This window comes from Serinus canaria, chromosome Z (assembly GCF_022539315.1).
Source record: "Serinus canaria isolate serCan28SL12 chromosome Z, serCan2020, whole genome shotgun sequence".
NCBI lineage: Eukaryota > Metazoa > Chordata > Aves > Passeriformes > Fringillidae > Serinus > Serinus canaria.
Window position 1 is genome coordinate 12,087,022 of NC_066343.1, and position 16,943 is coordinate 12,103,964.

At 48.3% G+C, this 16,943-nt stretch overlaps 1 protein-coding gene across 1 annotated transcript; it reads right to left on the reverse strand.

Annotated features, from left to right (window-relative positions):
- Positions 1-4,441: 4,441 nt before the first annotated feature.
- Positions 4,442-14,955, reverse strand: LOC127061037 (serine/threonine-protein kinase PAK 1-like). Its single transcript, XM_050986956.1, is given in 10 exon segments — positions 4,442-4,522; positions 5,861-5,998; positions 6,538-6,734; positions 7,129-7,228; positions 8,454-8,571; positions 9,236-9,348; positions 11,281-11,295; positions 13,887-14,213; positions 14,491-14,625; positions 14,794-14,955. Coding segments are annotated over 10 exon segments (1,386 nt in total).
- Between the last annotated feature and the right edge of the window lie 1,988 nt (positions 14,956-16,943).

Genomic DNA, 16,943 nt, shown 5'->3' on the forward strand with positions numbered 1-16,943 from the left:
TGTTGACAGGAGCTTTTCCAAACCAGTGGCATCCTAATGCCCTTTCTGTTTCTAAATCAGAACCTCAGTCACTAAGAAAGAGCAGGAAGACGTACAAAAGCCAAGTTAGGTTACACCCAGGGAAAACCTCTACTTACATGCCAGATGAGACAAATAATAGCCAAAATGATAAACTGTAAATGCAGCAATAACAGAACCAATCAGTTCTTTCATTGTTATAGTAATACTCTGCAGTTTGCAGGCTGTGCTCCAACAGTAGCAAAGGTTCTTGTCAGTGAACAAATGTCCACTGTCCACTGAGAAATGCCTCTGGCAGGAGAATGCTGCTGCTCTGAGACATGCCTAGGGCTGCTCTGACACTCAGGCCTTCTGTGCACCAAGACAACCTTCTGATGTCACCACGACAGGGTGGCAACCATGCCCTGACATCACAAAGCAAATGTTCTGTGCTGGTCTTTGAATTTATGCCAAGCAATAACCAACCTTCCCTACAGCAAGCACAAAACAGCCTGGGAACTTCTCCTCTGTCAATAAGCAGCACAAATTCCCCTTTTGGGTTCAAGGGATCCAAAAGTAACTCCAAGAGTGCACAAAGCACCTACAGGCTGTATCCCAACTGAGCACTCAGATGGGACCCAAGCAAAGGAAACCACACCAAGAAAATGGCCCAAAGCATTGCACAGAACCAGGAGAGAAGGCACTGTTTGCATAACAGCTAAAATCATTCCTAAAAAATCTCCCCATACATTTGCACATTCATGGACATGCCTAGGGCTCTAGTGCATGTACATCTCTGTCTTTATTCCCCTTTGGAAGCAATCAAACTGGCATCATCTGCCTGGCAGCAGCAGCTCCTCCAGCCTGGGAATGTGACTGGCAGTGCTGATTTCCAGAGGCTTCTGTGTCCCGGGGAAGCCAAAGCAGGAGCGGGTTGAACGGTGCTGGTGCTGCTGCTGCTCTGGGCCAGAGAGCCCCGGCTGGGCAGGGCACGGTGCCCACTGCCCTGCGGGCTCTTTCTCCTGCCAGAGCTGGGCACACCTGGGAAGAAGGCATGACAACTTGTAGGGAAACCAAGGGGTTTGTGGGACTACACTGCTCTGCACACACCCAGGCCACCTTGGCTCCCAAAAAGGTGAACCAGAGGAAAACAGCTGAAAATGTTTCATTTTGACCTTTCTTAACTTGCTACCAGAAGTTGCCAAAATGAAAGTTACCAAGTAGGGCCCGACGCCTGCTGCCAGCTCAGGCTTAGAAAGGAGGCAATACTGTATTTTAGTACTCCGTGCATAGGGAATCACTTCTCTAACACAGGCACACCCAGCAATCTCACTTACTAGTTTGGATCCGTGCAATTAAGACATATTCAATATTTTGCTGAAACTCAAAGGCTAAAGATTACCCCAATTTATCTGACGTATTTCAATCACTTCTCAGAATTTATTGGCATCAGAGTAGGAGCGTCCTGTAGGTCCCTGGTGTTCACTGTCACCAGTTCAGGAGGAGACCCATGCACAAAAGAACCTAAGACACAACTGGGCTTGCAAAGCAAATAATACATACCAACCCCTGGATTCCCAAAAATCTGCTGAGCAGGAGATGGAGATGGACCGCGGTACCTTGCAGCAGGGGCAGGTAGGCAGTGTATTTCCAGAACATACCCTGGATCAAAACAGTGTGCATCTCATCCTTCTCACCCCTCCACTTTAGAACCAGGCCTTATATCTCTAGCTCAAGAGTGCAACTTTCCCACTTCCAGCATCAGCTCACACACGGCCGGTGTGTGAGATGACACCATGATGGCTCACCATACCAACTCCCTGCCACCAAGGGCTCCGTTATGCATTGTTCCCCTTTCAAAGCTTGGCTGCCCACCCATGGACCAATATGTTGCTTCTCTTCCAAGGTTGTCCTGCCTTGACAGTATGATGCTTGTATCCCCAGTCATCTCTTCTGGTTTTGCTGAATAATAAGTTTTGCACCTTTAACACTTGTTCCAAGAGGGAAGGGGGAGAGAAGAAGCATGGAGTTTCTTTTCAGAAACTTCCCTCACTCCTCACACATTCCTGCTCCTGGACTGTGATGTCTGCAAATGGACAGACAGCAGGACAGAGCTCTCCTTTGCTTTTAGTTAGTTTTAGCTAGCTGAGGCAAAGAAATTCCCTGCACAGGGGTTTCCCCCCCCGCCCCCTTTTCTTTGGACCTGTTTAGACCTTCTCCAGACTGACCACCAGAAAAGCACCAGCAGCTCACACCTGTGACCCAAGGGGCTGGGCCTGGGCCGCGGCATTTCCAGCGCCGCAGGGACTGATAAGAGACTGAGTGAGCTGAGCTACAGCCCATGGAGGGGACTTTCTGAGTTTGTCCATTCTTTTGGAGCAGTAAGAGGTTTTATTGTTTAATATTGCTTAGGTTTTATTGCTTAAACAACAGGGTTTTTTTCCACTTTTCTCCATCTGAGGTATTTTTACCCAACTGCTTGAGAGAGAGGCCAATTGAATGTGCTTTCTAGAGGAATTCCTTTGGGGGTTCTCTCCCAGATTTGCCCTCAATCAGGACAAAGGGTCAAGTTCCCAGCTGCTAAACAACAAACTTTTCTCAAATGCCTTGTCCACCTGCTCAAACATGGATCAAATACAGCAGGGCCTTGGACACAGTTGTTTGAGAAATACTCCATTCCTCAAATTCCCCTTTACCAGTCAAGAGCATCCTAAAAATACTCCCTTCCCTTGAATGCATTCCAGCTACCTTCTTGGAATGACCTTTCTCTTTGTTCTTAAAGGTTAATGTGCTTGCCCACATTAAGCACTGCAAAGGGGAAATACAGGGTTCAGCACTGCCTAATAAAGCTAGGGGAATTCACAAGATTAAGCCCCACTTGTTACGCTTCAACATTTTCTCAATGCCTCTCCTTCCTTTACTGGGAATCAAACACAAGCATTTCACCAAAAAGTCCTGCAAGTGCTATTGATGAGATAAGTGCTATTGATAACATTGCAACTTTCTTTCTGAAATTAATGAAGAAAACATGGATTGCCTACTGAAATTATTCTGCTCCCTTCCAAATCAGTTCACTCCTCAAGCAAAACCCTCAGGCACATCCCCGATTCCCTCTCTCCCAGCAGCTCAGAGCTGCATTGCACAGCGCTTGCTGTGTGCCAGACAGCACAAAGCAGGCTGGCCTGGTGGCCCTGAATATTTCTGCAAAACACTCTGCATCTCACCCCTTTGCTCTGGCTCCGTGCAGAACTGCAGGATTGCCGGCGCTTCCTCCCACAGCTGCGTCAGGCACTGGCTCCTGCAGATGTGACCTGCCGAGCTGTCACTGCCTCCCGCCGGCCTCGCTTCCCCTGGCAGAAGTGCCGTGCCTGAAGGAGGCTGCCCTGTGCTCCAGCCTGCCCAGCAGCCCGGCTCCCTCCCCCGGTGCCCAGAGTGCTGCACACACTGCTGACCTTTCCCAGGACTTACAGGGCAGCCGGCAGAAGAGGAGGAATCCTCAGCCAGCCCAGCGGCCCTGGGCTGCCCTTCGCCTTGCTCTGCTCCCGGGCACACTCCAGACGGGCAATGCCTCCAGTCCGGGCTGTGCCCAGCACGGCTGCGCTTCCCCTCGGGAGCAGCCAGCTGCCAGCCGGGCTTTGGGAGCCGAGGATTCGCCCGCTCCCAGGAAGAGGCACCCAGGGCCCGGCTGCTGCCTCTTGCAGCTACAAGGGCCTCCTTCCAGCCTGCCTCTGCCGAGGCTCAGGCTGCTCCGGCCTCTGCCGGGGCTCTGCAGGGGCTCCGCCCCGGGCAAGGCCGGGCCCGCTCTCACCTCACAGGCGCTGACAGCTCTGCGCCACAGGAGACCTTCCCGAGCACCCTCCTGATCTTTCTGCTTTCTCACTTGAGCAAGGCTCTCCGTCCGCCAAAGACATTTCACTTAGGGATCCAAATCCAAGTGGCAGGAACCCAAATGCTCTCGAGTCACAGCTAAATGCCTGCATCTGCACAGGTGCTTGGGCTGCCCCATTCTTCCTTTGGTTTTTCCTACAAATGCCACTGCCCTTTCTGCCTCAACTAGAAATACCACACCTAGTCAAATCCAGCCAGTGGGTCATATTCCAAAGGCAGTATGGTCTGGAGAGAATGAATGAAGAAAAGCCTTCCCCATATTCAACCCATAAAAAAGAAGCCATTTGTGTGATTTAGCACCAATAAAAAACAACTGGTAATTCAGAAGGAAGTTTTCTGAAGGGATCAGCAGGAGGGGAATCTTCCATATGAGTTAAAGTATCAGAAACTTTATTAAATACTTTATTTACCTAATCCTAATTCATAATCCAATTCTATAATTCTTATCTATAATCCTATTCAACACAACAATCCTACTCTAGAATCCTACTCTACAGTGCTACAGTAAATTGCTTCTGGAGATAACATCTTGACACGAGTGTAATGTTCCTGTCTCCTAATTCTTCTTCATCTTCTTAACTGAGTTGATGAGTGGTGCCAGGGTGGATGCTGGCTTGGCTGTTGTCACAAATGGATGCTGTCCACAGGAGAAAAAAGAAAACAACAAAGAACAGTGAACCATGACTTTCCAAGCTCAGTCCTTCACAGACTCAATCAGGATTACTCTGGGCCATAAAAAGACCCAGAAAGTAGAACGATGGGACCATGTGCTCCCCAGTTGTCATGTGCAGGACCTTGCCATCACAGGCAAACCTGGCCCAGAATCCCACTCATCTCTTTATTGTGATGGCTTCATCTTGCTGGGATTTTTGCCCCACCAGTGCTCTAGAAATTGTGCTTTCTGTCCCTGGTGTTTCTTTCTTTCAGGAAACTCCAATGACTCTTTGAAAGACAGGTACTGTGCTGATTTTCACAGGGACAGAAAGCAGTGTCTACCTTTCCATGCCCTGCCCCTCCTGTGCTGGAGGGCACCTTCCTTTCCATCAGGGCCAGCCCAGTGGCACTGGGTCCTGCAGTTCCCTCTCTGCTACAACCTGGCAGTGACCCTGGGGCAGTTCCCCTCTGCTTGAGCGTGCCAGTCAGCAGATGGGGCTGGGACAAGTCCCTCCCAGCTGTCCCTGTTTGCGTGGCAGAAACCTCTAAGGGTGGGCTGGGGAGCAAAAACCAGGGCCCCTCAGAGGCTCAGAGTGAGCCCCCCACAGCCCCTCCTGCCCACAGCCAAATCTCTGACTGCTGGGCCAGGACTGGCTTCCTTGGGTTCCTCCACCACCATTTCATGTCTCTGTACCCTCATTGCTGTACTTTAATTCTTTTGCCATTAGATAAAACTGAACACCCCACCAAATTACAAAACAGGACAAGAGAAAAAAAGTCAGAAAACAGAGCAACTGTCCTTTCAGGAAATGCGGACAGATGTGGAGTTATTCAGTTTTGTGAAGAACAATCCCCAGGGAGACTTTATTGCCACTTTTCAAGACTTCAAAGTGGCTTTGAACAAAGTGGGGGACACCTTTTTTAACAGGGCCAGTTAGAATAGGATATGGGCAAATATTTAAACACAAAGGAGATCTAATCAGAGCAGGTCTAAGGAAGAACTTGTTTACTCAGAGCATGGTGCCACCCTGGCCCAGGTTTTCCCAAGAGCATTTAGGAGCCCCATCCCTGAACCATTCCACGTCAGGTGGCAAAGGGCTCTGAGCAACCTGATCTCTTTAAAGATGTCTCTGCTCATTGCAGGACACTTGGACCAGATGACCTTTACAGGTCTCTGCCAGCCCAGCCCAGTCTAGGATTCCTCACCATTCTCATCTGAAGAGCACCAAGAGTGGAGGTGCTCATCTGATGCCTTGGACTTCAGTGGAGGAGGAGCCCATCCCTCGAACACCGTTTCTCCTGCAGCCCCTTCACACTTTACCTGCAGGAGCTCCTTGGCAGACCAGCGCTCCTCCTCGTCTGTCTGCAGGCAGCAGCTCAGGAAGTCACGCAGCAAAGCTGAGAGGAGCTTAAGCTGCTGCAGCTTTGGGGTCCCTACTGTGGCTATCAGGCGTTTAGTCTGGAGAAAAAGAATACACAAGGCTCCATCTGCTGCTTTCACATCTCTAGGTTCTCTGCCAGATTTCCTTGTTTAACCTCTCTTTTTAACTTCTGTGGCCTTCACAGCCTCCTGCCAAGGTTTCAGGCATGTTTCCCAGTGAGAAGAAACTGCACAGTGGGTTAGGTTCCTCTCTAAAAACCACAATTTTAGAAACTTTGTTGGGTTTGGGTTTCCTTCATTTCTGGAAAGATAACAGCAGTTCTAAGATGCTTGTTTCCTGTTACTGGGCCATCTCCACAGACAAAAGAACTGGAACCACTTATAACCCAAAGGCAAGTGTTGCCTGAGAATGGAGTTTGTTTGCATGTGGCAAGGCTTGAGTTCTCCCACTGATGCAACCAAAACTACAGCAGATGCTGATGTGTTGCAGGGACATTCTTAGGAGGGGACCTTGGTGAAAGTAGTTCCAGCAGATGGTCATGGGATTTTGTCCAATGGCATGCAGGACATGGGACAGGTGAGAAAGACAGTGGGATCAGAGAGTATTTGCTCCGTACCGTGCCGGGACTTCGGTTCCAGTAAGGAGGTCCTCGTTCTACCATTTCAATTCCCACAATTCCAAAAGACCAAATGTCCACTTTGGGGCCATACGGTTGACCTGTCACCACTTCAGGCGCCATCCACCAAGGAGTCCCGGCTACCGAGCACCGTCTGCTCTGCTCAGGGGTGAGCTGAGTAGAGAGGCCAAAATCAGCTGAGGAGAAAGCAAAATACTGGTTTTATTTTAATTCTTTGCAATTAGGAAACCAAGGAAAAGAATTCCCCAGCAGAAGTTTGAATATGTGCTGTTGAATCTCCTGGCATTGGTGTCTTAAAAAATCCCGCCATTTTTTACACTGCCTCCAGCAGTGGCTTTTGTTCTTTTGAAATTTTAGACTTGTAGTTCCCTCCCTCTGAAGGGATACACACAGAGCAACGCCACTCTTGACTGCTTGTTCCGTGTCATACCTCTGTACATGTTGCAACCCTGTCACATGCTCACAGTAGGTGCCCCTGCACTGCCAGCAGCTCCAATTTTGGGGAACTGGCCGTCACTCAAAGCAGCCCCACATCCCTGGAATGCTGCACCTGACCAAGAATATACTGACCCAACTTGACAGAGCCGTCAGTTCTGAGAAGGATGTTGTCGCTCTTCACGTCTCGGTGGATGACATGGTTTGAGTGGAGAAAATCCAGTCCTCACAGGCACTGAGAGAGAAAACAGAAACAGGAGGGCAAAAAGAAAGAAAAACACAAGAAAGGAAACAATCTAAAAGATTCCCTCTCCAGGGGAATGGGGAGTAATGGCAGAACACAGTGCCATTGAGTGGAAGAGCTTGCTCCTCCAGCACTTGCGGAGCAGGACCTTTCTAAGGAAAGGCATGTCAGCTTTTAAAAGAGCAAGAGCACCTGCTCTTGTAGATTGTCCTCTGCAAACCAGCCAGGATGACCACTGCTGCAGTGGATGTGCTCAGAAATAAACAGCATTTTACTGTCGGAACTCAGGACATCCCTCTGGGAGTCTGGAGTTTCCTGGGACCCTTGCCAGGAGGCTCAGAGACCCTGGCACACAGATGGTATAGGGATAAAGTATTCACAGAGTGTAAATGTAGGTTTTAGGATTTTTGGTATAGGGGTTTCTGGTGACAAGATGGAGGGATCTGGGCGTGTCTAGCCTTTCTTCTTCTTCTCTACCTCCATCTTGTCTGGTGATGTTGGCACTTTTAGATTGGTCTAGAGTAGAAACTCACTGTCTAGCGTAGATGGTAGGTATTGGAAAATAACTGTAAATATTGTACACGTAGTTTGTAATATATAAAGATAACACCGCCCTGGGGGAGGGGGAGCGCCTCTGACTGTCCTGCTGAATGGATCTCAGCTGGACAGGGAGAAAGAATTTTATAGATAAGATGTAATAAACAACCTTGAGACCGAAAAATGAAGAGCCCTGACTCCTTCTTCGAGCACCGGGCTGGGAAAAGAAACTTTTGAACTTTTTCGGGGTCACTCTGACCGGCTAGAGAGAGAGAGAGACCCCGACATTTTACCTGCACTCCTATTCTTTTTAGCTGAGGACTGAGAGAAATGAGTCTCTCTGTTTTTTTTCTTTGCCGTTCGTTTCAAATTACTGCCACCAGCATCTTTGCTTTCACAGGCAAGGAATGCAGTGAAGACAGGCAAAAGTTTAGCAAGATGCAGAACAGAAAATACAAGAGGAAGAGCGAGAGTTCAACAGCAGGAGATAAGAGTACAAGAACTGAGTACAGTGAGTGCAGGGGCACTGGCAGGCATTTCACTTGAGATGCTTTCATTTGCCCTCAGCATACCAACCACACAGAAACCAAGCTTGGCACATGAAATCCCTCCATCTCTGAGCCCCTGTTTCCCAGACAATCCTGCCCAAGCCCTCAGAAGCACAGATGGGATTGCTGACCTCCCGACTGATGGCTGCCACCTCAACTTCAGACAGGAAGGTCTCACTAATGACATCACTCAGGGCACCTCCATCCATGTACTCCATAACCAGCCAGAGTTCCTCACCCAGAAGGTGGCTGAAAGAAGGAAACAAGGGCATGGAGAGGAACATCCATGGCTAGGATAATTTTTTGCTTCCGGATTTCTTGTTTCCAGGTCCCTTTGGGACTAGGACAGAATACAAGGAATAGACATTCCCTCTCGGCTGTGCATTGTTTGCAATCTCTGCAGTCTGAAGAAGAAAGGCACAGCTGTGAAAAAGGAGATGTCTTAGATGGGCAGCAAGTGAAAAGTGCAGTTTAGTAACAACCCAGATAAAAACCCTGTCACACGTGGTGTTTCTGGAAATAAGCACCTAGTCCTCCTGGCATGCAAAGCAATGGCAAAGAGGGGCAACGATCTAAGGGAAATCCACTTTAGGATGGTTCACCAGCATTTAAGAAACTTTAAAAAACCAATCCTGAGAAAATGTGAAGGCAGTGAACTTTGAGGGTATTGCCTTAGGAAGACACAGCTGATCCAGGTTCTGAATAATTTTTGAATAATTTTCAAACTACATTTTCCAGGGAAAACTCATGCAGACAACATGCACTCCCTTTTAATCCATTGGAGATGAATAAAGAAATATTAATAAATAATAATTACAGCTCTTCTTTCTGCCACTGACCAAACTGGGTTTTTAACCTCTCATGTTTGCTGTATGTAAATGCACATCCATGGGGTAACACCATGACCTCTCACCTGTCAAAATAGTTCACAATACTGGGATTCCTATACTTCTTCATGATCATGATTTCATTAACGGTTAATTGCTTCCTCTTCAGTCCTTGAAGATTTATTTTCTTTATGGCCACCTAAAATGACATTGAAAATCAGTAACTTGAGAAGCTGGTGGCACGAAACCACAATGCACATGGAACAATTGATTTTGCAATGACACAGCTGAGCTGTGCCAAACTGCCTTGTGATTAGGCACTGCAGTAATTAGGAGCTGACATTCCAACAGCCCATTCCAACAGTCATTTTTCCTTGGAGGCAGTTACAGGATTCATGGGGCCACTGACATTTTGCCTTGTCCACTTGGTAACAGTGGTGTCTCAGCTATCACCACCAAATCTCTGACCACACTCTCTGCTTCTTTGTTTGGGATTCAGAAGAAGTAATCCATGCCTTAATACTCTATGGATACATCTTGGGCTATGGGCAGGGCTAAGGGCTTTTAGGGACACCTTGCAGATCTCTCCCTACATGCAGTTCCCAAGTGCACACTGCAGGTGGCTAAGGAACTACCAGTAACTTTCAGATGTATTTGCTGGCAGCCAGAAATGAGAATTCAGGACTCTGAAGCTGTAGCCCCAAAGAGCAGGGAGGTGCTCTAAAGCACCACCCTTGTTTTGGCAATAGAGAGCAAGTGAGCGCCTCCTTGTCTGGAAGGAACCGCTGCCCTCTGTGCCTTCCTTCTGGCACCTTTGGATGACAAAACCTACCCAGATGTATTTTGCAGGTTGCTACCGGTCTATGCTTCTTGTGCCTTTTCAGCATAGCTCTACCCAAAGCTCCAGCCACAGCTCACACCAGAGGGGAAAGCCCTAAAGTGCAGCAGAGTCTGCAGGGACTGTTGAATTTACCTCTCCTCATGTGGCATTGCTGAGTGTTCTAACCACCCGTCCAAAACTCCTAGAAACAAAACAGAAGCAGAGAAAGGATAAGCTACTTAGCTCCTAGAGTGAAAGCCAGCCCAAACAGGAGATCTCTGCTTTAAATGTCAATAACTGCAGGATGCAGGAGGACTCTGCCAGAAGGCAGAAGATGCATTTTCTTCTCAAGTGCATGGGCACTGGGCCTGTTCCTGGAAGCGCTGGGGTTCAAACTTCTAAAGGGAGTTTATTTTTTCCTCTTGCGTTCAGCTTTCTAAATGGTGTGGTTCCTATCCTGACCATAGAGTGTTTCCTTCTGCAACCAGGGGAAAGGAAATGTTCCTTGGAACTGTTATTTCACAGCTTTGATAGGGGGTAGGTTGTTCTTTCACGCAAGCAGATTTCTTCTTTTTTCATTTAGTGGGGCAGTATGATTTTGAGACATACAAAAATGCTAAAGAAATTAACACTGAGCTCTTCTACACTTGAGAGACAAGGAGATCTTCCAGGTCCTGTTCCTTGATGCAGGCAAGACCTCGGCAGCATTGTTGTTGATAATGTCTTCTGAGCGCACACAAATTCTGAGCAGCACTGAGAGATGGGACAATCTATCCCCAGTGTGTGAACATGTTTGCAGCTGGCCTGACTTCACGCTGGATAGACATTCCACCAGAAAAACACCTGGCCCATGGCTATGCAGGAGTAACTGTGGTTGGACTCACCCACTGCCAATATGTTCCTTTTCAGTGTAGTTCATCACAGGATTTTCTGGGTTCACCATTCTCCCTGAGGGAAACAGAATGCAAGATGCTGACTTTAAATCAGACATCCCAGCTTCCAGGAGATACTAAAGGCAGCCCCACTGTCTGGGGCTCTGAGCCCTTTTTGGTCAGCTGGGTAACAACAACCACAACAGCAACAGGACAGGCAGCCCTGCAGTGCAGATGGCTGGCACAGAGACTGATTTTGTACAGTCCTTTGAAAAGTTCTTTTGATAGAAAACAAAGCACAGGGAGATGCATTTCCAAGAGAGAAGGACATCTTCTCCACCTTTCAGCAGTTTGCCAAAAGAATTCCTTTCTGTTTGTAAACCAGATCAGCTCATGCTATAACCAATCCCAACGGAGCTTTCAGCATCAGGACCCCCACCTGTTTTTGAGCAGGCTGAGCTCAAAGGTGCCCCTCTCCCAGCTAAGGAAGGCTCCAGCCTCTGCAGTCCCACCAGCCCTCAGGGACAGGGCAGCTAGCTTAAGAAGGCTGGCAAAGCCCAAGCATGAGCACTGACAAGCAGTGGGAAGAAGCCACAGCCAGCCTGAGCCCCATACAAGCTGTTGCCCCCATTTAGGACACAACAGAATGGGCTTTGAGATCAGCCACCTGAGGTGCAGATTAATTGCCTCTTTGTCCCAACAGGTGATGATAGACACAGAATCCACTGGGCTCTGGTCTCAGCCTCACCAGGTCTTATCTGAGAGCACAGCACTGGCAGCTCTTACGGGCTGAAGAACCAGACTCATTGGGTCGTGCTGCAGAATCACAAAGGACTTGATGTGTTTTCCTAGAGACTGATCTGAGCAGGGCTTGGGCCAATGGGTAGGATTGTAACAGTCACGGGAAAGAGTGGGAATCAGGTATGAAAAAGTTCCATGGATCTGAGGAATATACCGTGGGTGGGCTGGAGGCTCTCTCCTGAGAAATGCCTGCAGTACAGTTTTATCTGATCACGCTACTTGGATGTGTCTCTTGGGCACATCTTGATAAGCATAAAACTAGAAGAATAAATAAAGGTTGTTATAAAAGTATCTGTTTTTTCTTTGGGGGCACATGGAAAACACCTCCTGCTCTCTATCTGTCCTGTAACCTGTAAAACTCTGTCCCTCGGGCTGTTGTTTGAGTCCACTCCAGCTAGCTATGGACCCTTGCCCGCACTTCTTACATGCATGAAAACAAAAGATGAGAAGCGCTCTTCTCCACATGGGAACCTCTCCTGTTTACTGGCTTGGGAAGGGAAACTTCAGACCCTAGCAACCTCCCAGGCAGAAAAAAAGGCATTGCCATTTTGTAGGGGACTTTTACCAAAGGGAATGGGGACGCGGGAAGAGTACTGCAGCCAATGGGATACCATTGAGGCGGGGCAAGGGGAGGGGTAACCAGGGGGCAGACCACCAGGGGGCATAGGGCACCTGGGGTGAATGAGGGAGAAACCATGTGGTGGGAGAAGGGAAATAACAATCCAAGTGACATAACATACTCAGTGCAAATTTCAAATCACCCAGTGCAACACAACAACTAAATAAACTATTTAGTGCAATACAACAGTAACTTGATGTTCTTTCAAAATAGTTATTGTTGAAAAAAATATAGCGTTCTCTTATTGACAAAAATAAAGCATTCTCATGAAAATAAACTGCAGATGTAGTAGTGGTAACAGTAACAGGCATAAAAATGGTATCAGCAAGGCATGGGGCAGAAGGGCTCCTTCATGATGTAGAAAAATCAACTCCACCAAAAAAAACCCCCCAAGCCAAGAACAAAAAAGCCCAAAACACAACCAAAACCCCCACAAAAACAAAAAACAAAAGGCTCCCAAAAAAAAACCCAACCAAACCACAAAACCAACCCCCCCTTAAAAAAAAACAAATCCCCAACAAAAAAACAAAACTCAAAACCCAGTCAATTTCTTTGAAGTTTTTTTGCTCTGATGACTGGTTGGAAGTCAGGAGTCTAAGGGGAATTTAGGAAGCTGAAAATTCTGTTCAGTTTGGCCACTAGCACACAGGACTTGCCTAGATCATTTGCTAGGTCACAGCCTTCTGCTGATCCAAGAACAATCCCTGCTTCAGCCTTTAGCAGAGAGGAAAGCTCAGACAAACCCAAGCCAGTCCCAGGTGCCCTCAGAGGCCGCAGGAACACCCAGAGCGCTCTCTCACTGCCTCGGAGCACAGCACTTCCTCTGGGGAGTCCTAAATGGCCCTGTGACACCAAACTCTGGAGGAGCATTTGGTACAGCTATGCTGACACCTGCACACAACACACTGTCCCTCAGACAAGAAACACACCAGACGTACCCAGAAGCTCCAGGTACCCCTTCTCAGTCTGCTGTTTCGGAGAGACAAAGGAACTGCCCGAGCTCAAGTTCCCAGGTTTGACAGAAGGGCTTCCTTGAGGTAATGCTGCTGCGGCAGCAGGTTCAGAGCCCATGATGTGCTGGTCCTGTAGCACTTCTGCTGGGCACTGTTCCTGTGCCTCACTCCTAACTTGGGGCCCTTCATGGCCAGACATTCGCTGGAAGTCTTCGCTGGCTTCATGGTGAGATGTCAACACTTGCACCTAAATGAAACAGAACAAAGCAGTCAGACACTACAGCTTGTCCCTGTCAGCCAGGAGTCACCGACTGTGAGAAAAGGGAAAGGACAGATCGACAAGGGATAAATACAGCTTGTTTCAATCTTTCATCTGGGTCAACATGTTCCTCTGTAAAAACACCTCAAGAAACAAAGAGAGGAGGAACAGGCCAGCAGGAATCAATTTGGATGACTGCTGGCCAAAAGGCCAAAGGACAAGTCCCACTATCCAGGGCAGCAGTAGAGAATCAGCACACCAGGAAATGTCCTTCAGAGTGACTGTGCTACACTCTACCTCAGGATGGCACTCAGAGGCATCACCCCACTCCCTGTTGCTCTGCACTGGAAAGGCAAGAAGGGCAGAAACCACCAGTTTGGTGACTGCAGTGACTGCATCCCTCTTTCACTCACTTCTAGAGCCTCAGGGAGGCAATTAAGTTTCTCTCTGACAATTTTCATTTCTTCCTCCAGCCTCTTCTCCCTTGCCTTGTTGCCAGCCTCAGAATCCTGCAACTCTGCCTGCACATGGTCCTTATTAGTCTGTAAACAAGAAGGGAGAGGATGTTTCAGGAGTGGAGTAGCTGCCGCTCTTTCACTCACCTGCTTTTGTTGATCGCCCCTCTGCTGATGGAGATTCTCCTCTTGAATTCTTCTCATGTCATCCTTGTTCTTTCTCCTCACTGCCATGATGTCACTCTGAGCTTTGGGCAGCTCTGCTTGTGCCTCTGCCTTGATGTTCTGTACACACAAATGCAGAGCAAGTGACTGGGAGCTGCCATCAGGCTCAGCTTTTTCTTCTTGCAGCCTCAAAATCACATTTATTCAGCCAAATCTTTCTGCTTCCCTACCCACATCTGCTTCTAATGGAACCCTCCTGTCCCTGTGCTGTTCTTGGCATGTTCCAAGGCTCTGTGCTTCCAGTGCCTTTGGGACTCCTGCTCTCCTCAGTCCCAAGAGATCCATTTTATGCCCCTCTTCCTGCCCTTCCCTCTGTCACCTGGCCAGTCAGGCTTACCTGGCCATTCTCCTGTGGCTCTTCCACCTGCTGCCTGCATTGCCCTTCCTGCTCTCGGGCTGGGAACAGCTCTCCCTGAGTCTGACATGGCATCTCTGATAAAGCAGTCTGCTCCTGCTCTTTCTCTTGAAGGATCTGCACAGAAAGCAAGAGAAGATGGGTTTCAACTTTCCATATGACCTTTGTGGGCCAAGACTCAAGGACTGATGGGCTCACACATTCCCAAAGCACTGTTACTGCTGCTCTGCTGGGTCATTCTCTGCCCATGGGGAAACACAGATTCCAAAGTGACCCTGGCCCTACCATCAGGGTCCACCTGGGACTGAAGCTCCAACAGCTTCTCAGGCAGCTGACAGGGAAGGTGTGGCATTTCTCAGGGGTCTGGTGAGGGCCTCCCTCTTCTTCTGCCATGTCCAGTTTGTCTTTCAGTGGTGACTGACACCCCGCCCTGTCGCACAGCTCCATCCTGGCTCTGCAGGTGCCTTCCTGCGGGAGCTCACCCCTTGTGAGATACACTGTGGGAGTTCATGTGCTCTTCAGTCCTGTACCAGCATTTCTACCTTTCTGACATCTACACTCTTGTTAGAAAACCTGGTCATTCAGGAGATGAGGATGCATGCAAAGATCTCTGATGGAGGTCAGAGAGCCTCTATGGCCACCTAAGTATGTGAAAGAGAACCAAGGTGTTTCTTCTCCCTCTTTTGTCAACTGAGAATTCTGACCAGCAGTAAGAGAGACTCTCCTAAGGCCCCAATAACAAATGCATTTACACAGCCCTGGGGATTTCAGTGAAGGAAACCATGTGTCATATAATGCATGGCATGTATGACCAGAGTCACTGAACACCAGCTAAATATGGAATTGTTCCACCTCTCTAGAACAAGCAGAAATTTAAAGAATTTACTGGGGACTTCAGGACAGAAGAGGCCAGAGGAGGAAAACAACTCTGATGGGAAGAAACCATCCTATCTAGAGGGGGAAATATCTCTGCCTGCTCAGAATCTGTCCAGGGAATGTGTCTCTAATCCTCTCCTGAAAGGAATGTTTTAGGTGAGCTTTGCACCTCAACCTGCCTTGGACCAGAGCCGGGAAGATTCAATTATGTTAAACGTTACATAGATAGATAGAGAGATAGATACATAGATAGATAGACAGATCTCATTAGTATTATCTCTCTTTACTGTCCTCTCTGTTGCTACACACATCAAAACTTGGTAGCCAGTGTCCCACTCAGCAGCAATCCTGAGATTGCTCTCCTGTTGCTAAATAAAGCACACTCTTGGGGAATCTGAAGCATGCAGGTCCTTATGGAAAGTGATCAGACCCAGAGCATTGCACTGGGAACTGCACTCTTTGTGCATCTGTGCTCGAGCACGTTCTTCTCTTGGACTCGACCACACTGACGGTGCTAAAGAAGCTGTAATCAGAAATAAAGCCCAGCCCCTGCCAGCTCCTCTGATCTCTGAGGAGCAGCTGGAATGCAAGGGCATTGATCTCGTCCTCAATTCCCAAAGTCAACACACACTGATTCCCTGGGCGACAGAAAGTCACAGGCACTGTTAAGCTCAAAGTGATACTGGCAGGCCTGAAGCCACAAAAGCTCCTTCTGCATCAAGATCCCTGCACCACACGGTGTGTTCTCATGGAAAAATACTACATTCGCCAGAAGTGACACATTGGAATAAAAAAAAATTAACAGTCTGAGTGCTGTATAAGGGCAGGAAATAAGGAGGAAAAGCACATTAGTTGGGAGAAAAAGAAAATGAACAAGCATCCTCCTCTAAGCGAAGCAAAAATTAACTATGAATAAAGAGGCGGAAAGTCAATTCTAAAAGTGGCTAAAATATTTGGATGCACGGAGGAGATTCTGAAGGTCTCTCACGAGCCTCATGTTGTCCAGGCTAAATCTCTCTCAGCAACACCTCACTGGCCTTGTGCTCCACTCCCTTGCCCAGCTCTCGTGGCCTTCTCTGCACACGCTCCAGCCCCTCCATCACTTTCTGCTTCCCAGGGCCCACAGCTGCACACAGCACTCCAGCTGTGGCCGCAGCGCTGCCCAGCACAGGGCGACGCTCACTGCCCTGCTCCTGCTGCCCCACTGCTGCTGACACAGGCCACAATGCCATTGGCCTTTTTGGCCACCTTGCTTCTCGCTGCCTATTCAGCAGCTGCTCCAGACTGGCAGCACCCCAGCTTCTTTTGGCCCATGCAGCTCTCCAGGCACAAAGTTGCCCATATGACTTAAAAGACAGCATCCACCCTTTCAACATGGCCTTCTCGTTCTACAATCGAAACTTCTAAAGAGATGTCATTAAATGAATAGGAATAGAATTCTCAGTCATTTTGACTAAATTTAAATGGGCTAATTCTATTATTTGGGAAATTTCTCTTAGTTCAGTGCTCCCCTCTGGCTGCCATCAGCAAGTAACATTTTCTCTGCAAAACTGAGTTGG